The sequence below is a fragment of the Echeneis naucrates genome, chromosome 13, assembly GCF_900963305.1.
Source record: "Echeneis naucrates chromosome 13, fEcheNa1.1, whole genome shotgun sequence".
In the NCBI taxonomy this organism is placed as follows: Eukaryota; Metazoa; Chordata; class Actinopteri; order Carangiformes; family Echeneidae; genus Echeneis; species Echeneis naucrates.
The window spans coordinates 7,149,289-7,173,476 of NC_042523.1; the positions used below are offsets into that span (position 1 = coordinate 7,149,289).

General features: G+C 39.4%; 1 protein-coding gene and 1 long non-coding RNA gene across 3 annotated transcripts in view; one reads left to right on the top strand and one right to left on the bottom strand.

Annotated features, from left to right (window-relative positions):
• Positions 1 to 16,061, top strand: part of cadm2b (cell adhesion molecule 2b) — a 141,728-nt gene extending 125,667 nt beyond the window's left edge. For both annotated transcript variants that reach the window (XM_029517697.1, XM_029517698.1), the window contains 5 exons: positions 7,552 to 7,710; positions 8,040 to 8,130; positions 8,370 to 8,548; positions 15,462 to 15,584; positions 15,688 to 16,061. In XM_029517697.1, coding sequence (XP_029373557.1) covers positions 7,552 to 7,710; positions 8,040 to 8,130; positions 8,370 to 8,548; positions 15,462 to 15,584; positions 15,688 to 15,806 — 671 coding nt within the window. In that variant the 3' untranslated portion in view covers positions 15,807 to 16,061. The remainder of the gene's footprint in view (positions 1 to 7,551; positions 7,711 to 8,039; positions 8,131 to 8,369; positions 8,549 to 15,461; positions 15,585 to 15,687) is intronic.
• Positions 16,062 to 19,728: 3,667 nt separating this feature from the next.
• On the bottom strand, positions 19,729 to 22,170 carry LOC115053542 (uncharacterized). The gene is made up of 2 exons (XR_003841456.1): positions 22,031 to 22,170; positions 19,729 to 20,496 (listed from the first exon to the last, which is right to left on the bottom strand). It is a non-coding gene; the product is annotated as an uncharacterized LOC115053542 (long non-coding RNA).
• Between the last annotated feature and the right edge of the window lie 2,018 nt (positions 22,171 to 24,188).

Here is a 24,188-nt window from a genome sequence, read left to right on the forward strand (position 1 = left end):
CACCACCAGACCAAGTCCAAGATACATAAGAGCGTGTCTTATCATTTCTAAATATAAAGTGAAGAATTCTGTATGGCATTTACTTCTGACTGTTAGCGGCACTAAACTAATGGGGCACTCAGCTGCTTGATGAACAAAAAAAACACAGATCAGTCACATTGTTCTAAAGCTGATTTTCAAAATTCAGAACCTCAAGTTCTAGAGCTTACTCTTTTAATAATCCAAAGATAATCAGTTTTCAATTAAATAAAACTAATATGAGTATTGAATAATACATTTTAATATCTGGAAGCAGAAAATGTTTAAATTCATCGATAAAAAAAAATCATATTTTTTAATTTCGTAATTTTTTTATTTGATTACTTTTTAACAGAGTAATTTGCTCATCAGTGAGCTGACTATTTCTTGAATATCATTTGTTATACTGCCGAATCAGGCCATGTGCATGACATTCAGTGTTCACAGGTGATAATTTATCTCAGGCTTAGAAATTCTACACAGACCTCAGAGCTGTTTGCATGTGATGAGTGGATCTTGCTGGGCTTCCCATTCCTTCTTGTCAGCCACGTAACCATCCATTGTATCCCCAGGTGGCCCTAAGTGAACGTTTTTTTGTTTCCTTTTTGCAAGGCAGAAATTACATTAGTCACATGAGTTGAAGGGAATACAAGAATGCATACAAACTCAGAAAGGCCACATAACTCGCTTCGCCTCGGCCAAAAAAGAGAAAAAAATACTAAACAAAACAAAAAAACAGCTCTGACAGAAACAATACATTAGGCAGCAGATGGTGCAATGTAATGTGTGCTGATCGCAGTAATCCTGCAGAAGTTCTCTGTGGTTTCCCACAGCATGCAGCACAAGCTTTCGCTTTCTACTATACCGCTTTCCAAACTGTCTGAAGATCTGCACTTTGTATTTTTTAGAGCTTTTAACACCGTCTTATTTCTGCAAAAATGGGGGAACAAAAAAAAAAAAAAAAAAAAAATCGGAAAGGAATGCTTTTCTTCAATTTGATGGCAGAGGTAAGCTGTGTGGAGCTCTTTAATGTAATGGAGCCTGCTGCGGAGACTCAGTGTGACAGTTGCTCTTTATTGAAGATTTGCACCAGAGAGCTTTTTCTCACTGGCTCTGTCTGTGTCTGCCCAACGTGGCTCGATGATTGATGGGAGGGTGGCTGGGATATGAAGTTTTCTTGTTGAAATGACATGCACGTAGATTCCTGAAAGGCCAGTGTGGATAGAGGTGGCCCACCGCATCACAAATACTCCCTCTGTCCATCTCACGTGTTGTTTTGTTTTTTGTTGTTGTTGTTGATTGTTTATTTTTTGTTTGTTTGTTTTTTTACTTTTAGGGCCTTGAGATGTCCTTTAAAATAAATATGTAAAGCTCATGGATACATGCACATACACCAGAATGTGTCACATGATGCATGTCTTCGACCTCTACATTTTGTGGATACCATTGATAATATGTGCCCAGGTCAGCAGAAAAAAGACATTTTAATACCTCCCCCCATTTGTAATTAATTTATGTGTCTTGTGTGAGTAGCATACCCCCCCCCCCCCCCCACACACACAAAAAAAAGATCATGTACTCTATGTCTGCCCCTCACTGCTGTCTGGTATACAAATGTTATTTTCTTAGTTCTACCTGTGTATGGTGGGTTTTATGGTTTTATTAAGCCACCTGGGCAAACAGACCTGGTGTGATGCATCTCCGAGTCAAAGAGAGATACAGAACAAAGCGGAGACTGCAGGGCTCGACTTAAAAACTTCATTTCCATGTCAAAGTGTCAAAGAGGAAGAATGTCAATCAGCGCTCTGGATCCAGGTCTTTTGTAGATGCCTCTTTAAAGCTTTCTTTAGCGAGAATGTGCTGGGAGCAGCATGTTTTGCCATGGGTTCTTATGTGGTGGATCACTGCCGCCAGTGTCTGCTGTCAGTCAAATCTATCCCCACTGGGAGACCAGTCTACAAAGCTCCAAGACGACAGCAGGTGTAATAGCAAAAACATGTCATATTTATTTCATGCTCTGATGATTTGTTTTTCAACAATTTATATTAGGAGCACAAAGTATTACAAACCTCAAAATGCAACTGTCATCTGGTGTCAAATAATTTGTTTGCAGAGTATAGAGCCGGACAAATTACTTGTGTCACTGAGTGATAGCCGCGCTTCAATTTGTAATCTATTGAGGAAGAAAAAAACATCCACCCACTCTCACTCTCCCTCTCTCCACACAGGGAGAGACCAATATGTTTGTTAGGGACAAAACCTGGCAGCCAAGAAGCGTCACAGGTAGCTTGAAGATAACAATTAACAAAATATGCAACAACTTTCTTGCTCCAGAGAAGAGGTCATGTAAACAGAGCCAGTCTCAGGCAAGACTAACTTAGCAAAAAAAGTGCCTGAAACAGAACAGAGAGGAAAAATGAGCACATGCCTGAAAGAAATGGTGCACCGTTGGCAGTGGTAACTTGACAAAATAGCAATTAGAACAGCTTAAGGCAACATTAACTACTGACAAACTAAAAGTGTGAAGCGCGAGCCACAAATAGAAACAAATGCGCCACCAAAAACCTTCTAAATAAACCACAAGGGTGATGTAGGGAACAAAACCTGTGTCATTATTTATGTTTACTCATGTGCAAATGCAGATGCGATGTCAAAATGAGGAGAACAATTGCAAAGAAAAACTAAGTGTGTGGGTGCTAGAGTTATCACACCATCCTCGTTCACAGTGACACATTCAAATGCACAACAGCTCCGATGCTGTGACTAATTTTTCCATTTAGAGTTAAACAAAACATCAGGACTTTGGAATCTAAATCACTAATAAATGAATAAGTATTATTGTCATTATTATCGCGCCTTTGTGCTCCTTCAGCAGTACTTGACTTAGCTGTATATATTTCTCACTTCCTGCCTGCTGCTGATTGCTCACACTGTGTGTAAACAACATGTTGACTTGGATGCAACTTGACTTGTCAAATTTAAGCCGCAACAAATGCAAGGGACTTTCTCTAATCAGTGGCAAGGCGCGTTAAGACGTGCTAACGACCAAAGAATGTGGAAATACATCGGAGCAGCTGATGCATGTTTGCACTGCATGTTTCTCTAATCTAAAGACTTCTGATGATCGCTCTGCCCCATACGCGGCGTCGGCTGCAGGGAAGAGCCGGGAAGTTTCGTATATCTTTTCGTATGCAAATCTGTGTCATCAGACGACTTCTCGCCTTCATGTTTTATCAGAAAAGTCGAGAGCCAGAAGTTGAGTTTTTGCGCTTCAATTCACTTATAGGGAAAACTTTTTCTTCACACCTTAAAGCAACAGTTCCTACTAAATGTTAAAGGCTACATATGTGCTGTCCAAAAGGTCACAGGTCTTATTTAGTTCAGCTTTAACCACGAGCTCTTTATTCAATGCAAAATATCAAGGGGAGCCTGACTTTGTCATGGTTTAGACGTAATTTGAGTAAAATAACAGTGTTGTTAAGTTTAGGCTACTCTTTATTAGCAAATTGTTGTAAATCTCCACTTTGATTGGAGAATAAGTGCCCGGGGTTCTTTGTGGCTTCAGCTGTACTGTGTATATTAGTGTTTTCATACACATGAGCTACAGTAAATGATACTGTTGACCAGAAAGTAATGTCTTTTCTCATCATCTGTTGATCTTTCAAAATTGTGGTCTTTTTGTATGATGTATTTCTTAGAGGTATTCTTTCCTTATCTTCCCTTATTCCGGTTTTTCTTTTTTTTTTTCATATATATTCTCCTCCACATCGACACCATGATTCAGCACTAGATTAACTGAACTCATTGTGCTGCATTGTATTCATAGCTATTCATATCAACAGCAAGAGTGAGCTGCATTTTTCATCGGCAGTTGGAACATCTGCTTGCCTATCTCTAAAAACACAGCCCCATGACTCATGATTTCTCTGGAGAATATCGGACACTTTGAAAAGTGAGACGCATTATAGGAACATACTGTACGGGCATATGTTTTAGGCCTTCCTAACTTTTTTCTCTCATCTATTTCCTTAGATGGTGGTTAGGAGCTATTTTTAGAGGCTCACTGTTCCACAGCAAGTCCAAAACTACTGTTTACATCCTTCGAATTCAGTTTTACAATGATTAACATTTAAACCGATAAAATTAAAGGCCAAGAAGCTATGGTGTGGTATAAGCTCGTTATAAATGCTTGTGGAAGATTCATCAGTGTAAGATTAAACGTTTTCAATTCTTTCTTGCTTTCCTTGATCTTGTTGAGCTTCACAACAGAAACGCTCCAGAATCATCTGATTTATTTTAAGAGTGGAAAGAAGGACTTCAACGAGTGTACGGATGTCATTAGTTGGAGAATTCGCATTTGGAGCCATTTGTAATAATGTTAACTGGGATCCAAAGTTAAAACAGCAGCCAGAAAGTCTTCCTTTCAAAAAGTGCTTCCCAGCTACATTTGTGTGCTGGGACTATACGGCAGGTCTGCAGTGATATGTACGAACTCGGAGTGAACCTGGTCTGAACTCCGGATTCATGATTAATAGTTTTGGAAACCAAAGCGGTTTTCATTTCCTTTGTATTCATCTCAAATAGCAAGTTGTCGTATTTGTTCTTGTGGTGTAAATACTTTTATCTTCGGCGTGGGTAAATAAAGAAATCTGAAAGTCTCTGGGGTGTTAACCAAGGAGATATTTTAAACTGAATGTAAACTTGAAAAACAATATGTGATAAGAATATAGTTAATATGAAATAATACAGCATCATAGACAATGAGTGGCTTAAAACCAGCTATGGGCATGAATGGAGTTTAATAAGCTGGTGTACTCACCTTTGTGTGAACTGTAAGAAAATTAACTCTTACATCACTTCCTCCCCTTATCTTCCCACTGTCAAATACATAAATACTAAATGAGTTAAACTGTTCATGAAGGATTTCAACCACCAATGTCGCATTAAGGACCTGAACCACTGTTTAATGAGGCAAAAATTGGTTTTGTGGATACGACTTTATATTAAAAGGACCCCTAAACAGCAAATTAATCGAGAAATTAGGTCACAGAATTTTACAAGAAGGAACATGAAATTTCTCAAAACACTGTGTAATTATTGATCAGCAGGCAGTGGGATGCAAACTGTGCTGAGGAGCAACTTCTGCTATTAGAGAATGCCTCTGATGTCTTCATGAAATAAGCAGAGGCTCAAATCGTTGTGCACTTATTTAATCAGGGCCAAAGACAACTTTAATGAAGAGTGAACAGAAAACAATAATCAATCTAAAAGAAACTTTACCTGACTTGACAAAGCATTACTCCCATTACACCTGCACTTAGAGCTTTAAAAAAAAAAAAAAAAAAAAACACACACATCAAATCCTGCTGCTGAGCCGCTCCCTCAGTAAGAAAGCACACAGAGTTGGTGCCTGAATGCAGATCTGTTTACTTGTTGGGGCTTTGGTTCAAAGCAGGTGCACCTGGGTACATTCCCGTTCTTACGAAAGCTGCCTCTGCTCGCTCTCTGGCGACGCTAGCAGCCGCTTTGGAACAGACTGACAGCATTTCTGTGGTAAGTCTGATGCTGCAGGCAACTTGACGAATGAGAGGAAAAGCTGGAGAGATTTAGCTCAATGCCACAGAGGTGCTTCCTTTCCCCCTTTTGTACTTGAGGGCAAAATGCAGGGGCTTTGACTCTCAAACGCAAGGCCTCTCGCTTTCCTGCTTGCTCAAAGGATATGTGACGTTTGAAGGTTTTTTCTTTTTTTTCCCCCAAATATTCTCATTTGAGATGCATTACTCAATAAGAGAGTGATGTCCTGGAGGGTGGTGAAGTTGGATTTAAGCTTTTCTTTTTTTTTCTTTTTTTTTTCCTTGCTGCTTCTTTTCGAGTTATCTTTGTCTTCTTCGTGCTGTTAGTAATTTAAATTTTGAAGTTGATGTTTAGTGTGTGTGTGGTGCAAACAAAAGACAGTGAGTTTGATATAATGAAGCCAGCATGGAGCTAATTTTCCCCAATTTTCTAATTTTGAAAGTGAAAAATGTAATTTCACATGACTGACATGATCAGATTTTGAAACAGGCAGCGATTGACAAATTAAACACATGTAACTGGAACACAACAACCGAGAAAAGTGAAATTAAAGACTAAATAAAAAGCTAACCTTTCTCTTTTTTTCTTTTTAGATAAAGCATGGTTACTTTCAGGGACTGGACTTAAATAAACAGACCAAATATTAATCCTCCCTAAAAAAAAAATATATATATATATATATATATATTTGGATTTTATTTATGAAATATCAATACCTTTAAATCATTGAAGTATTTCCAGAAAAAAAAAGGTGTTATTTAATCCACCCACCTGGAAAATATGCAGAGATGAAGAAGGAATCCATGTGGCAGCGATAGCAGTAATCATACGCGTACTGTAGCAGCAGCCATAGCAGTCAAAGTCGTAATAGTCCTTCCACTGCAAAGTCCAATGAAATATTAATTCCCTTGCATATGACAAAATCAAAGAGATTCAGTAGAGTGGAACAAATGGAGCAGATCAGCCCAAAATGATGATGATATGGGTGATCTGCGTTTCATTGCAAAGGGCTTTTAGAATTTAATAGACCAAGTGATTGAACAATTCATGTGATGTGTGTGCATTTGTGAGTGAGGGAGCAGAGCGAGTACATGCGTATGTATTGATCCGCTCAGGTCTGAACTGGATCGCAGAAAGTACAAGGAGAGGGAGGGGTCGCAGAGGAGAATGGGGGTGGGGGGGCAGCATTTACAATCCAGAGTCCTCTGTCAGGTAACGCCTTCCTACTATTTCCGTTGCTCAGGTGTTGGAGCCTTATGCAGCTCTTTCCAGAGAAAAGAGATGCTAACACACAAAGTGTTGCCAGAAAACTACAAAGAAATGCTTTCCATCATAACTTGAGAGAAGGCAAAATTACACGGCAGGTAAAAAACCGAGCAGATCAAGTTCTGACACTGCGTAAAAGGGTAAATGTTTGGGCATGAAAGCGAGATAAAGGAGAGGAAAGAATGGAAAGGTGTGATTGCACCTCTGAAGAATCTGCTCCACGCTGCCATTGAGTGTGTGTGTGTGTGTGTGTGTGTGTGTGTGTGTGTGTGTGTGTGCGTCTCTTTGTGTTGACTAGGATGTTTGAGAGATGGTCCTGGAGGAGCAAACACACCCAACCAACCGAGTCAACACTCATTCTACTTGCCCCTTGCTATTCGCTCCACTTTGACTTGACTTTCAAAGGCCAAGGATTCTCTCCCTCAAAGGAGGCGCAGAGAAAAACAACAACACTGCAGCTGAATATGTCAGGAAAACTAAATAAATAAATAAATTGTAAAATCGAAATAAAATTTCTCATGTTTCTCATGTTTTAGTCAGCATGTAAGCAGACTTCTGTTTGTCTCAGCCTCTTTTACATGCTTTTCTTTTTCTTTTCTTTTTTCTTTTTTAATTAAAAAAAGAAACATTCCCCAGAAACATTAGCAATTCACAAATTCATAGCACCCTTGTTCATTTTGGGACTCTCTGCAGGCACTAAGGAGGTGAACGCCACGGGAAAATCCTTCACGGTGAGGAGCAGCGTTCAGTTCCAAGTGGACAAGCGGGACGACGGCGTTGCCTACACCTGCAGCGTGGAGCACGTGTCTCTGTCCAACCCATACATGACAACTGAGGTCCTAGAGGTCCACTGTGAGTGAAGTCAGACACACCCCCACAAAACTGGATTAGGTGCAAGATTAGCATTGAGAAGAAATACAAGGATTGAGATTACATTAATGTCTGCAGGTTTAGCTTTGCATTTGCTCAGGATTAGTGTAGGATTAGTTTGCAGGTAAGGGATTAGTATCAAAGCAGAACAGGGATATGGGCTTGAGCTAAGAGTTGCCCAATGGGTAAAGAGCTAACTACTGTTGTACTTAGTCAGTGTAAGAGTTAAAGCCTACAACACACAGTGCTGTCATAGCATTGGATTTTTTTTTTTTTTTTTTTTTTTTTTTTTTTTTGTCTCCTCTTCGCAGATGCTCCCCATCTGGAGATCACACATTCAATGATTATTCCACAGGAAGGGCAATACTTCAAATTGGAGTGTATTTCCATAGGCAACCCAATGTAAGTTGGCATTTATTCTCGACTTCAATCTGGTGATAATTCCTGGCACGAAAATTTCACTAGAGATGTGATTCTTCTTCTTGAAAAAAAAAAAAAAAAAAAAAGAAAAAGAAAGAAAGAAAAAAAAAGTTATTTTCCAAGAATATTACTGCAATTAAATTACCATTTCTTGAGATTAAGAGAAATCATAAACAGTAACGTGAAAGGAAACCTATTGCCTACATTGTTTTCTGTCCTAGACCTGAACCGGTGCTGTGGTCTAAAGATGGAGGAGAGCTGCCAGACACTGAGCGTATGATTGTGGAGGGCAGGGAACTAACCTTCACCACACTAAACAAAACAGACAATGGCACATACCGCTGCGAGGCCAGCAACGACCTGGGGACCAGCAGTGCCGAATACAAACTGTTTGTGTATGGTGGGTACTTCAGTGGGGGGGCCAGTCTTATTCCAGATGATCAGCTTTATTGTTGCTTGGTGTTCATTGCACTGATACAAAGCCAGCAGGGGGGCTGTCAGTCAGGCCTAATACACAAAGGCTAAGCTGCTACACCTTATGATTACAAAAAAAAAAAAAAAAAATCAAAAGCGATTAAAGCAATAATTGCGACTTTAATTTAAAAGATTTCAATAGAGGAAGATGACAAATTTAAGCATCTCCCGGAATTACATTATTTTTGTCCGATAATCTGCCAATCATAATAACTGCTGTTGACTTCAATCTTGAAACCGTCATTAGCGATTCATTTATGAATATCTTCTGCCAGACTCCAGTCACCCGCAACCAAATGAAGGATGAACATGTACAGATAATGAATGAATATTTAAAAATGCATAAATAGGCAAACATGTTTTAAATTTGATTCACCAAATAATTAACAACCTCCCAGAGTAATGTTTAGTCTTATTTTCTGCTGTAACGATGTGCACCAGTTTGATTTATACCTGATTTCCAGCACTAAAAAGACCCTGCGAGTGCATTTGCGAAGTTCAGTTACTGAGCTGAAAATGAAAATCTTAAAACTTAAAATCTGTTTTCTTGTTGTTTTTTTTTTTACATATATATATATAAAAGTATGTTTTAGGTGATTTTTCCTATCATTCAAGACAGCCATTTGCTTCCATTCATCTTAAAAAATCACTCATCAATTCAGTTCATCACTAAGAACATTAACGCTGCGTAACTGTTGGCAATACATCATAGCTGAGTGATCATGCAGATGAATTTATTTCCACTGAAGCGTCTCACAACAACGTTGTCAATTTGACACTTAGTAATACAGTAAGGTAATGGAGGAGCAGGATCAAGTCATTCAGAATTCTGTATTGTAAACTCGGAAAGTTAAATTGGAGAAACAAATGCAAATGGCCGAAATTTGGGAGCATGACGAACGGATCGTGGTCTTTTGTGCAAATTGATCTTGATGAATTAAGATCAAAGCAGCAAACCTGCTCTTACTCCTGAGCCACAACCAAACCCTGGTAGGGGAAAAGGAAATGTGTTGAACATACAATAGGAAAAATGTATCAAACACCTTAAACTGCTGCTATGGTCCTGTTTAGCATTATCTCAATATGCGAATGGTTTATATTTAGCACATCAAAAAGTGGCCTCCAACAGCTGGCAAGTTCGTGATCAAATGAAACATGTTTGATTTTTGTGGTCACACAGCACACTTTGAGATTTCAATTAATGTCAGTGCTTGCATTAGGCCACCGAGTTTTGTAGTCATATTTAAGATAATTTCTTCAAGCTTCCACTTTCAAATCTTTCCTTGGCACTGAGCAGGATTACCCAGTTTACTTCACTCTAATGTACACAGGCCTTAAGTGCACAGGTTTAGTGTTTGGACTCTTCCTGTGAGGAAACCGGAAAAAAAAAAAAAAAAAAGTGTTAAGGATGCAGAATTTAGCTTCCAAGTACTGCCTGGAGGAGAGATAAGTTAATCCCAAGACAGTGGAGGGGATGAGAGAATGAAGACAGCATGGTGCCGGAAACGGATCATTAAGGCCTCTGCAGCCCATGATTATAATGTTTATCAAATACAGCCAAGTAAAAATACAAGAAACAAGGAAAGGAATATATAAATTCAACATGGATTTATTTGTTTCCATTTTTACCAATTAAACAGTCCTACATGAGAGTGCAGTTTGTTTAGGAGCGACTTATCACAGCTCCAGCTCTGGACTTATTCAAGCTCGCACGCAGTTGCCAGATGCACAGCAGCTCCTTTGTTCGATTTTAAAGGCAGAGGCTTTTGGGGAGAGAAAACCCTTCACTGAGAAAAATGGAACCAAAGGAAGATGACACATTCATCCTTTCAGCTTTGGTTAGCCTCGGCGTCTTCTTTCACCATGCTCAATGAACAGGGTAAGGCAGCGATGTCAGGCTAGTCCATATCATCCTGTCATCATATCTGGGTGCCATGTGCTGGCCCAGAGTTTCATTCTTCACATTTCACAGCCAGGGAGATTGATTTTTATATATATCTATATATCTTTATATATAGATATATGCGCTTTGTTAAGCCTGAGCAGCTATAGAAGTATATACTATCCAGGAAGGTGATAACCCTCACCAGCCCTCTCACAGTAAATAGAGTTCCTGGTTACCAGGAGAAGGATGATAAATTGAGTTGAGTTGGTAAAAGATGTGTGAGACGAGCTCATTTCCACTGATGATGATAGTCATTCTTCAGCACCATCATGTCTGTCTGGATTACTTACTGGGTCTCTTTGGATCATCTCAGCCTCTAAGCCTAATTTGCTGATGACAGGAGAGCCGAGAAGCAATAAATGTCAATGCTCCACCACAATTCATCATCGTCGCTGATTATGCCCCTCAATGCACTGCATTAAATAAGGCGAGGAAACACCATATATGTTAATCAGAAATCGTTCTATTGCCAGGTACCTGTAAACATATTAGGAATTCAGCTCCGGCGTTTCAATCTTGGACAAGGGAAAGACAGAAAGAAATAAAAAAAAAAGAAATATAAAATGCATTGAAATTAGAAACATTCGTCATGGGATAGCAGAGAGAGTGCAGTTTAATTACCCAGTCTGAGATTCTAGAGAGGTGGTAGTTTGGTTAAATTCAGCTAAGTGGTGTCTCGCCTCTTACATTTTACCTTTATGTTTCCCTCACTCATTGTACATTTCCAACACGATACATGAGAAGTTTTACATTCTCTGTGTGCAGCCTATTAACCGAGCTATCATCATTTGCTTGAAAATTTAACAGATGTACAAAAGATGAATCCTTCATGTATGACTCATCCTTTTTCCCCAAAGAAAAAAGAATTTACTCATTCAGTGCTCGAGTCATTTGTGCAACCCTTGTATTTTATCATCTGTGCATTTTTATTTCATTATTTTGTCTGTATTCACTGAGGGGGAGACCAGAATTAACCCACCGCACCAGCCACGCGCAGGGATTGATTTGTGCTGTTTGAATTTCCTCATGTTGCGCCTGTTCCCTGTGGATAGGTTTGTTTTTTGCTCCCCGTTGCTCCTGTTTTCATTTGGCATACGTCATCACCTTAGTGCCTCCATCCTCCAGCTCCCCTGACTCCTTCCCTAGCTTCCATCCTTCCAGTCGGCCAATGCCGACATTCCCACATCAGGCGTAGGCAGTCACAGCTGCGTTCACAGGTATGCTCACAGACACCCCCCCACCCCCCCACCCCCCCTTGCCCTCGCCTCAACGCTCCATGCACTTGCAAACATGACACTGAACCCACAGTTGATGATTGATGAGCTAACAGCCAGGCTCTGAGATAGAAAATAGCATTGGTTTTTCTGGATGAATTCAATACCCACTCCAATTTTTCCTTTCTTCTTTGCTTTATTTTATACAGCCACTGTTGCTTCACTGGCCTTCTTATCTGTGCACAGCTAGCAGTAACAGCACTAATCGCAAGCAGACGTTGTAGAGTAAGTTAGGACAACTTGTAAAACCACAACAAAAGAGAAGCAGAAATCGCAGAAAGCAGTGTTTATATTTATCATTTCTACCCCAAGAACCACACACAAGAAAACATTTCCCCTTGACCAAAATCGCATGCTCTTCGAGTGTTTACTGCAGTTTTCTGCTAATGGAATTAGTGTTGTAGTGTTTATGTATGAATTTGCCATACTGAGCCACAAGAGCACTCTGCAGGTAAAATATGCCAAGTGGTTGCCTAAGCACTCAAAGCCCAGTTGTAAACACACAGGTTACTTAAATTTGGAATGTGCTTTATTTTGATAATCAACACACGAAAAAAGTTTCCTTGGAAACAAACAGAAGTTTTACTCCGTCTTCTCTGACCAAAACGCATTATGTGTATCCTTGAGGCTTAGCAAAAATTTAATGCATTTCCTTCCTCATGACAGATTTGCAATGGTGATTTTGCTGTAATATATTACACTGTGCATTGTTTCAATCCATATTTACTAGCTTGCAGTTTTCCAGACTGCCTTGCCGAGTGCAATTGTTGACTAGCAGAGTAGCTTGAAACTGGCAGCAGGGCCGTGCTCTCTGCTCCTGCACGAAGATCCTTTTACACGTCCACATACAATACAAACAAAACACAATCTGTTTTAAAAAGTTTGGTGCATAGCAAAAATAAATAAATAAATAAATAAATAAATAAATTCCACAGGATTTGGCCTCACAATAAAGCAGAAAAGGGAACTTTATTACCTTGTCATTTGTCAGTATTTTTATAGACATACTGTTCATCATAGGCTGCTGAATATATGGTGGTGAATACCCGGATTCAGGGGAAACACATATCACCTGTTCGGTTCACACAAAAGTGTATTTTCTCCTTTCCCTTTGGTGTTGTTGGTGTTCAGATAGTCTTTGTTTTCCCGGGTTTTTAGGTATTTGTCCCCAAGATCCATGCTTTCATCCAAACAATGGTGGTGAGTGTAATTTCATGGGGGGGGGGAAGAAAGAAAAGAAAGAAATTACAGCAACCAAAAATGAACAATGGGTTCACCTCAGATGAATTATTTGATGTCTTACAACCTGGGAAAAAAAGCACACCCAGCATAGTTATTTCTATACCCAACAAACTAAATTGAGTTAAGTGAAAAAACGTGTTTGTCTGTTTTTTGTTTTTTTTTTCCCAAACTGACCCATTGAGGGTGGGTATTGTCAGTTGGGCATCTCTTATATTCACCTTTGTTCTTCATCTTGTCCCTGTCAATGTATCTTGTGCTCCTCTCCCAGCCGCCGTTTCCTGTAACTCTGGTTCAGCATGTGTTTGGCTCTGGCAGCTTTTCGTCATGTCTAAACACTGTCAAAGTAAAGGCTCATGAAAACAGACCATGCAAATTTCACATGTTTCCTTTGAACCCTGTGGTCACCTTTTTTATCACGGTGTTGTTCCCCTCGTCTTCCCTTACTGCTGTCACTGTCTGCAACCATGGCAACAGCCAAAGACTTTCCAGGGCCTACGACAGGTAAATATCGCACTAGACGGTTATTGTAAGCCAGATTTACAGTGTGTGATGCTGGATCTGGATGTGGGTCAGGACACATCACGGCCTCCACCCAGCATGAGCCAAACCATCACCATGCATGGATGCTCACTCTGCTGATGCCAGCCGCTTTTCTCTATACGGGCTGCATAACTTATCACACAACATGGTCTTGGTTTGCTTTGTCATAGAACCATCTATTTCATTGTGCAGTCAGAGTGTAGCTAGGCTGGACATTGTACTCGCGCCAGTGTGCAAATATTTGACTTCAGTTCATTTGACTAAAGCAGAAAAAAAGGAAACATTTTAATGGGAGCTCTGTTTTTCACATTCCTTACCACATAGTTTCCTGTAAAAATATGGATTTTAACCTATGTGCAAAATGTGGTGGAGCACTTTAGTCCATGTTATATATAATTATATATATATATTTTTTTAGAAACTTTTCCTTGTGGGGTTGTGTTTATGCAATGATTCCCAGTTTGTGTTGCCCTGCTCTAACTACACCAGATCAGGTTAAATGAAACCCATTAAGCCACCTCAGTGTCATTAATATGCTTGTAGTTTTCCTTTTGTGATGGTGTTTGTGCTAATTTAATGCCGTCTTGATGCCTCTCTGTGGTTTGCTTTGGGACTGAGATATAAATACCCGATTTAAAAGGGGGAGGTTAAGTTCATATAGGGGGTGTGACATGTGGCATTACTTATTGGCCATTTACTCACACTTATGCTGAAAGCAGGTGTTGCGTTCACAAGTTACAAGGCGGGTTCAGCTGCAGCGCATCAAGAGCTGTTTTTCTTAGCTTATCCCATCCATGTGAGCTGTGAACACCGGCACAGTGTGACGTGATAGTTGTTTATGCTCCTCGTTGCCAGTGGCACAGCCGTATAGATCACTCCATCCGTCGACACGCAACAGAAACAGAGTTAATTCAACTGTTAAACCAGCCGACAATTATTGCATAAGGTCAGAAGTGCCGGCCCGTGAATTATTGATAAAACTGTTGGTGGTTCTATTCTGCATGGAGTTAAACTGCATGTTTCACAATTTCATCTTCTCCTTCTTTTTCTTTTTTTTTCTTTTTATTTTTTTTTTTATCCTTTTATTTTTTTAAAGCAAGGGTTGTTTTCTGTTAACAGGCAAGAATAACAAGGTTTATAGGAACATCCCCGTCGTCATTTCCCAGGGTCACTTTGCAAAAACTGAGCACAAGCCATTCATCAGCTTGAGATAATGAGAGCACACGAGGTGCACAAACCCGCAGTTTATTGCACGGCAGACACAAAGACATGCTCCTGCCTGGGAAACCTTCAGCTCACTCTCTGCCCAGAGGATGTCTGATGTTAAATAACACTTACTTAAAAAAAAAAAAAAAAAAGCATTTAAAAAAGGAGAAAGGAAAGAACAGATCCTCGGCAGCAGAATGTGGCAGTGAGCAAGGAGAAAACACAAAAGACCGTGTGTGTAGAGGTTTTGGCTAAAAAGTTAAAACATCACTCAGACCTAGACTTCTACAGAGTTTCCTTGCAGCATGTTTCCCTTCCTCAACACGCACACATTTCTGAATTGTATAGAGATCTCTTTTTTTTACACCTCAATTCAGGCACTTCAAAGCAACAATGTCAGGTTGCTCTAAATATGGCAGACGCTCATTTGGGGCTGTTGTGCTTTGTTCGCAAATGGTATAGCTACATCTGGATTCGGGGATAATTGCTGGAGCAAAATGTTTTCATTCCTGTTTAAATAATGTCTACAGCTGCATGAGACAGTGGCGGAACATCTCACAGGTGTTAATATTTTCTTTCCACTTCTCCCTCCGTCTCTCTCTCCCTCTCTCTCCCCCTCTGTCCTATTCCAGATCCGAATGCTTTAGGACAGCACGGACCTGACCATGCTTTAATCGGCGGTGTTGTCGCAGTCGTGGTCTTCATCACCTTGTGTTTGATAATAGTTCTTGGACGATATCTGGCCAGACATAAAGGTAAAGCAGGTCACTCGAGCTCCCTTGAATAACTATGCGCCTGCCTGGAGTAAATGTATATGTCTCGGTGGATAAACTTCGCTGTGGCTCTGTACGTCTGCAGGAACATATCTAACACACGAGGCCAAAGGAGCAGAGGACGCCCCTGACGCAGATACTGCCATCATCAACGCAGAGGGAAACCATGTGCATGCAGAGGAAAAGAAAGAGTATTTCATTTAGATTTCCATTGCTTCTTCTTCTCCTGCGTTTCATGCCAACTTTTGACAGCAGACATGTAATCTTAAGCTGCCTCGGTGTCACTGTCTGGTTTACTTTACTTATTATTTACTTCTTCTTTTGCCTTCTCCAGAGAGCTCATGCTTGGATATGCCTGTTTTTCGAAGCATTCGCTGACAATATAGCCTTCTCCTTTTGTAATCAATGTACCCCCATGTACAATTGGATTTTGTCCATTTCAGTTTACAGTGCCTAAACGCTTCATATTTTTTATGCAGTTTCTTTTCTTGCCTGCTTTATCTCTTATTTTACTTAATATACAACTATTTTGCAGTTTTGTTTTTTTTTTATTCTGAAGAAATGTGCTTCAATTCAAGTCTCAGCTTTTGGAATTCATTTACATTAACAGACTGTGTTAAATACATCGATCTATCCAACATTAACATGATTGGATGGTCTTTGAATGTTGCCTGGACTTTATCCCACCACAGCCACATTGCACATATTAGAAAAAAAGAAAAGAGAGAGAGAGTAAACATAGAAGATCATACAAAACATAGTGCAGAAGCACAATCAATGTGATTGTCTCAAAATGAAATCATCTCCCTGTCTCTGTCTCCAAGTTCCTGCATTGATTTTCATTTGAGTTTTTATTCATGCTGTTGATTTGTAACACCAGAGAACAAGTTTGAATATTAAAGCACAAAGTCTGAGGACTAACACAGAGGGAAAACACATCAACGGTTTCTTGTCTCAGGATTCAATATGAGTCTAGATGGAGAGATGGTGTCAGATACAAGATGAAGATTTCAGTACGCTGAAAGATTTCAGTTGTCGTCATGGATGAGGACCTTTAATTTTGGGTTGCTGATTTGATGTAAGATCCAAACTGAATGCGTGGAACCTTGTGAGGGTTCATTATTTATGTTGAATTTTATTGAAAACTATGCTTAATGTGTGGATATTGCTGTAAAATACTTTGCTAACGTGAATGTTGGTGAACAATATTGTTGAATCTTGGGATCCCTGACACATTACGATTTGTATATTAGCATATACAGTATTTAAAGTACTCCACACGTCTGTTTTTTTTATTATTATTCTTTTATCTAACAAGAGGTTGTTTTGTTTTGTTATAAGGTATGTAAATAATGTGTAAGTATTCAATTTCAGTAAAAGGAAACCTAGCTTTTAATTTCAGGTCCTTATCAGTTCCTGTCACTTTGATGAGATTGTTTTCAGACTTTTGAAGATTTCGTCAAACAGGGATTCTCATGAATTGCTTAAAATGTTAAAAAAAAAAAAAAAAAAAAAAAAAAAAAGGGGGAAAAAAAATTGTCAAAATATACGTATTTATTATTATGATTGATTGTCATTTATTATATAATGCTATATTGATTGATATTATTGCTGTTATTACTAAAGTAGTGGTCTGACATTAACTTTTTCCATTTTTTAATTCTGAAACTTATCATAAAAAACAATACAAGGATCACCGTTATGGCCTTTGAGTTTGCTGCAAACAGTACTAATGACATGTTGAGGCATTGGTGAATCAGACATCCCCTCATTGTATATAGTCACTGTATCAAAGACATTAAACAGCATTGCCAATGCTCATACATGTTATTTTGTTAGTTCAATATGATGCTATAAATAACTCATTTTGTACAAAGTTTTAATCGCTGTAATTAATTTGCTTTTTAAGGGGGATGTGTGAGGTTTTGCTTTTTCTCAGTATTGAATATTCATTTTTCAACAATGCCACTGTAAAAAAAGAAAAGCAGAAAAAAAGGAAAAAAGAGACAAAGTGCAGATTAAAACATAAACAACTTGAAAACTGCCATTTTGTTGTGACTAAGTTTGTACTTTAGAATGACCTCATGAGTAATCCTTTGTTGTTTTTGAATTACAGTAGAATTACCCACAATCCTAATATCAGTTCACGTATCTACAGTTACATAAAAACGAGCTCTATTGATGGACGGTGCAATGACCAAAGCTGCACTGTAATTGTTATTCCATGGAACTGCAGAGTATTAGCTAACCTTTACCATTAATAATGCATGCAAAGTGTCCGACTTGTAGAAGGATTAAAAAGCCATGAAGCCCCTCCCGAAAGATTGCCTGAGGCTCTCAGCTTCGCTCACGATGTGTGTATTAATACAGGGTAACAAAAGGTAGACGCCAGTCTTACAGAATTCCTCCCGTCTCACTGGAGCTGAGTTCGATATGCTTGAAGTGGCTTCGTGAAAGTGGCCACAGATGTGAACACAGCAGGCTGCTGTTGCCCTCATTTAAACAAAATAGACAGACAAAGTAGGAAAAGAGGAAGCAGAGCGCTTCGTGATTTGACATCATGGTCAAGGATGTTGCCATGCAGCTGATTGCTTTAATTACAAAAGAAATAATAACACTTAAGATTAAACTTTATTGATCCCTGTGGGGCAATTAGATAATTGAAAGAGAAAACGGTAATAGCATCTGAAGAGGAAAAATACAGCCATGATACCATCACTGAGCAGATAACAAAAATAAACAATAAATTTAGAATAAAAAACCAAGTAAAGCTGATTAATTGAGTAAAAGAGTTATGCAGTTAAAATACATGGAGACTGTGCTTTTGTATGGTAGAAGGATGGACTACTGATTTCCACATTGGTTTCCATATTTCCAGCAATCATCTCCTCTTAAATAAGTAGTACTGCCGGGCAAATCTGCTCTAGATGAGTTTCAGTGTGCGTAAAAAGAATGCAGTCCATACAAAATGAGAAAATATTGTGATTATAGGGATTTGCAGATATTCCAAGAACAAGATATGTGAAAGTGCATCATATTCACATTATCTAAATAAGACCAAATGCATGGTAATGAAGTGTAATGCTGCATTAGAATAGCAATATCAAACTTAGATTTGAATAAAGCAAATGTTGATTAAAGTGTCTTGTGTCCAGTAGTGAACATTTACAATAAACCCTACCAATTTAGGAAACCAAAAAAAGCACCTTTTATGGTCCATTATCACTGCCTCAGTGGCACAGATGAACTTTTGGAAATTTGAGGATGGCTATAATAGCCTGGTCCAGATTAGTGAGCTCATATTAAATGTCTGGATATCCTTAAAGGGAGATCTCGTTCCAGAACACGGGGCCCGAATCATTATGATCCTCCATTCCTCAGCTCCCATTGACCTTGAGCATAATGTTGCTTCCCAGTAGACTAATGTTGCCATTATCAGCACGCTGTCCGGTCAACCACCTGCCTGCTTCATGCAACGACCTCCCCTCTTCTTGTCTTGCAGAGACGGATCCCGATGCTCACTTCATAATCATTACCACCAAAAAAAGCCCAGCCGGTTCAAAGAAACATCAGCTCCTACTATCACACTCCTCTGCGTTATTGAAAGCTCAGTGCTTCGTTAGGCTATGTAAATTGAGATAGACTGTCTTGAATAATGCCTGGCAGAAAATAATGCTAAGAATCCATCATAATTTAGTAATTGGATATCGAGGAGGGGAAGGGGGTGGGGGCATCCATGTGCAGTTGTAAATAGTAAGTTGGAAAATGGATTTTCTTTTTACCCTAGAAATGTGAGAACCATCCCCTGGGCGATGTAACAATCACAGCATGACCTCTGAGGAGGCCTTGTAAGTCTTACTAAAGTGAAGAAACTGATCCCCACTGTACCCTGAAGGAAGGGTCCATATCAGTCCTCCAGCTCACAATAAGCTCTTATCATGGCAGAACAGAAGTTTCTGACAAAATCCTTTAGGGACAAATTGATATCTTAAAAAACATTATTACACTTAAACTTATTAGGTCTACAGCACAATTCCGATTTTGCAGTGTTGAGCTAATAGACCTTGCAGTTGTATTTCCAGGCCTGTACAATTAAATAGTCACAGTGAGTGTGCAATTTTCCTTTTTTTTTTTTTTTTTTTTGCGGCCTCAAAAACGCTTGAATAGAATGGATATGTTGGATTTCTATTTAGTTTCTTTTTGTTTTTTCTTTTTTTGCAGTTAGATGGACCAGACTGATGTCAACAGTCTGCTTTTTCTTTTTCATCCCACAGCTCTGCTGTAGATTAGTGACAACTGAAGGCACCACAGCTAGACTGTGCATGGAAAGCCCTCCAACCCTGACACAAATAGCGGTCCTTATTTTGGATTAACACCACAGCGTTTTACACAGAAATAACAGAAATTCCACTTGTTTTCACTGTCCAAGCATGTAAATTGCCTTGTGTCATTCATTGGGCAATTTGCTGCAGAAGTAAAAGGGTCAAAGGATTTCAAAGATGGCAAGGGATTCTAAAGTAAATGCAGGAAGCTCAGTGGAAATCTACTGTTCTCTGGATCACGTTTTTAATTACAAATGTAAGTTTATCAGTAGCACTATAAAGTAACCTAATGATTCATCCAAACCTTAGGTCAATATTACTCATACCAATAATAAACCAAGGCCCAGATGGAAAACAAAAATGTAATTAATATTGTGTCATCTGAGTTTTACCTGGCGACAAATGAGTTTACCTGCAATCATGACTCTGCACCCAAAATGAGGTCCAAAGACCTGAGAACGAAAGATCCATCCATTTTGTACCGCTTTTCCGTTTCCGGGTCATGGGTCGTGCTGGATCCAATCCCAGTTCACTCAGGGGAAGGGCGGGGTCACCCAGGGCAGGTCGCCAGTCTATCACAGGAGAATGAAAGATGAAATTCACAATTTTTAAATATCTTACTTTTCATTTCTAGAACTTTACGTTGGCAGTCTGTTGTCTTTGCCCTCTGCCTTTGTTTGTGAAAATGGTTTTGTTTTCGATTGACAGTTCATTCCAATGGAAAAGTGGATAGAGTAATAGGAGAGTGTTCTCGACCCTGGTGCTGCCTTGGAAAAGAAAAACAAACAATGCTTTGATACTGGTTGGTACATCTCTCCTAAATGTGTCTAAATATGCAGAACTAGATGAGCTAAACGTAGTAAATTCTCACTCTTGTTTGTCCAAACTGTTTCCCGTCGCCCCTTTTTGACTGATTGCTTCAACATCTTTAACAACTTCACGCTTCATATGCACTGCTGCTGAATCAGACGGCTGTAGGATATTATCTTGAGATGTGTTTTGCCTAATCATATTTGATGAGATTAAACAGATCGCTCACACTTCCACTCGTGACAGTGCCGAGTGGAAGTTAGAGGGAGTCAAATGATCTGGAATAAAGAACATGAGCTTGTGTATCCCCCTGGATGCATCACCATGCCATTAGTCCAGATGAATGTGTACAGTCAGATACAATTCCCTTGTTTGCTGCATGAGGGCTTCCACTTTGAGAGGCAGCGTCTGCACTGCTCAAATCAGGCCACATGCAGGCCTGTGGATGGATGACTGAAACGAGGATACCTACTGTATTTTAAACTCATTCATCCACACTGACTCTCGTTCTCTGTGGTTAATCTTTAAATAGCCTGCCCAGGGATTGTCTGTCCGCCATTTGATTTATTTTGTATCATATTTTTAGATCTAATTAAAACAAACTTCTGCATTGTTGGGCTGAATCTTGTATGAGAAAGACCCAGGAGGGTACATAAAGGGAAGCCTTGTCTCAGGGAGACTTTGGAGTGGGGGTACCTGTGGCATAAGGTATGCAATAAATATTGTGCCATCTGTTTGGATTTGAGCACCTTGGAGTCTTCCAAGGAGCTCACCAGAGACTTAATTAAAGTTGGAATATTAGCGGATGGGAGACTGATGTTCCTCCAATAAAATGACAGCTATAAGAAATCTTAGCAGTGGTTTGATAACAGAGATTAGATTTTCTTTGGGGCAAAGTGACTACAGCGTTTTGTCCTTGGAGATCATCCTTAGATACTGTTTTGATGCTTTTTTTCAGTTGTGTTTTTTTAGCTGTTTGTCGTGTTAGAGTTCTGCAAGCTTTTGAAAGGTTAGTTTCCATTAATCCTTGTGAAGACTGTCATCTCCAGCTAATGTGCACATCTAATGGAGACACCGGAAATGATGTATGGTTGCACAGGAACTCTCATATTGAATGTAGAAGAGGCGTGCTAATGGCTAAATGGATAATTACCCAGTTAATCATTGGATAACAAGCCACTATTTTTGAGAGAGATGATGTGCTACTCGTTCTTTGTCTGAGGCTACCACTGACAAAATAGGTACATATGTGCTGAAAGATGTCCTGAGGGTTTCGTTAACAGAATTTAAACAAACCTCTCTGGGCAGCACGGCGGCATAGTGGTTAGCGCTGTTGCCCCAATATACGAAGGTCGCAGGTTTAGTTCCCGGCCTGGGGCCTTTCTGTGCGAAGTTTGCATGTCTACCCTCGCCTGTGTGGGTTTCCTCCAACTGTCGAAATTGGCTCCCCCCGCGACCTGGAAATGGATAGTGGTAGAAAATGAATGAATGACCAATACCGCCCCCCCGCCTCCCAAAAAAAAGACTGTCTAACTTTTTGGAAGAACTTGTTGTTGTGTCATGTTTCTAAAAAACTTTGCTCAAACCTTCCTATCAGCTGTCATGGCTCAGCGTCGCCTCCCAACTGTAATTAGTGTGTTAATCATTTATTATTAAAGCCCTGATTGCATCGATGATGTGACAATGACACATAGACAGTTATAAGATTATTCCTCCCTATTTCAGATTTCCTCTTCAAATAACTCACTGTCCAATGCAAACAGAATATTAATGCTTGAACGTCATATTGAAAAGCTTCTGACAAACTCCCATGCCTGCAGGATGCCAGCTGTCTGGATGTGGGTGGACATCAGGTTTGGCATTTGCCTCATTATCATCAGGGGCCTCCTCCCCCTCCTCTGGATCCTGTTCTTTTTTTGTATATATAATAATGGCACAGGGTAGCATCAGGTTTAATTGTACTTGCTTTAAAATAGCATCCGTAGGCCAACATATGCTTTGGCTTAATGCGCTGTTGTGTGTTGTACTTTTGTCTCTTGCCTCAGAAATAACATGCACATACATATCACACACGTTAACATTTAACAACTATTCTCCAAATGTAATAAAATCAACAATAAAAGAGCATGCACATCACAGGGCACAATTAGCCATTAGAAACAGAGCTGTTTTTATGCAAAGAGCCCTGTTGATGATTGAAACACACACCCGTGGTTTGCGTAGCTGCACATTTGAATTTCTTTCTCATCTAATGAAATACTCTGAGGTCTACTGATCCCAGCAGTAAGTCTCACATGATTCATTTCAAGCTATGTTTTAAACTCTATACTATTAAAACACACGCACACCAGTGTTGTCAGGTCCACTAACACAATCAAAACATTTCAGCATAAATAAGACAACATACGTGACATCCCCTCTTTACAGGGTAAGGGTTTTAAATGAAGAATGCAGTCACATTAAAATCACACACACAAGCATTTCCATAAATGATGATAGAAATCTGTACGTGTAATAAAATTTATTGCAAAGAACAACCGCACTTACGACGTGGCCGAGGTGTGACACAGCTTATTAAAAGGATGAAGGAATGAGGCCTTGATTTACAAGGTTGTAGCTGTCAAAGACAAAGAGAGGAAGGACCAGTGCAATACTTCCAGAGCATCGTGCCAGTCTGTCTTTATGATGCCAGTCAGTGTGATGGTGAGCCTCAGGGATTACTCCAGACAGACAGCTCAGTAAGACAACTGATTAAATAGTAGTGAGAAGAGAGAAAATGTTTAATTCAGCCGTATTTTGTATTCATGGGACAGAGAGCCACACAAGAGTTCACCTTGAGGGGTCATCAGGAGAGAAGGTCCAGAATCCCAAAGAGCTGCCAGGACAAGTTTTCACATAGCACTTGGAAACACAAGTGTTAAGCAGCAAACACAAAGAACAAAAAATATTGTTCAGATGTAGAATATACAGAATGAGGCCATGGCTTTCTCAGGACTGTAAGGATTTCTCAACATAAGTTTTACAACTCTTCACTGTAATACTTTGAAAACCTTCTTTTAAAGGTTTGCAGCTTCAAGTAATTCAAAAATAATACTATTTATATTAGCTTGGCTCTGTGACAGAGTGCCAGCTATAGAGACATGATGAAATCCCTGTGTTGAAATACCCCACCATGACATTCAAAACTAATTCAATTATATGCATGACCAGTTCAATAGACCTACAGAATTGGGTTATTGTCTGAAATGATGAAAAAAAAAGTAAAATACCAGTAAATCATGTGTGAATGAAGTTTAATGTAAAAATGATTTTCGCCAAAAGTTCTCAAAAAGGGATTCCAGAACAAGGGATAAATATAATGATTTCTTCAGTCATTTGCCATACCATTTACTCCGCATCAAATACAGACCCTATTTACTCTGTATCTTCAAAGATATTCCTAAAGCGGGGAGAT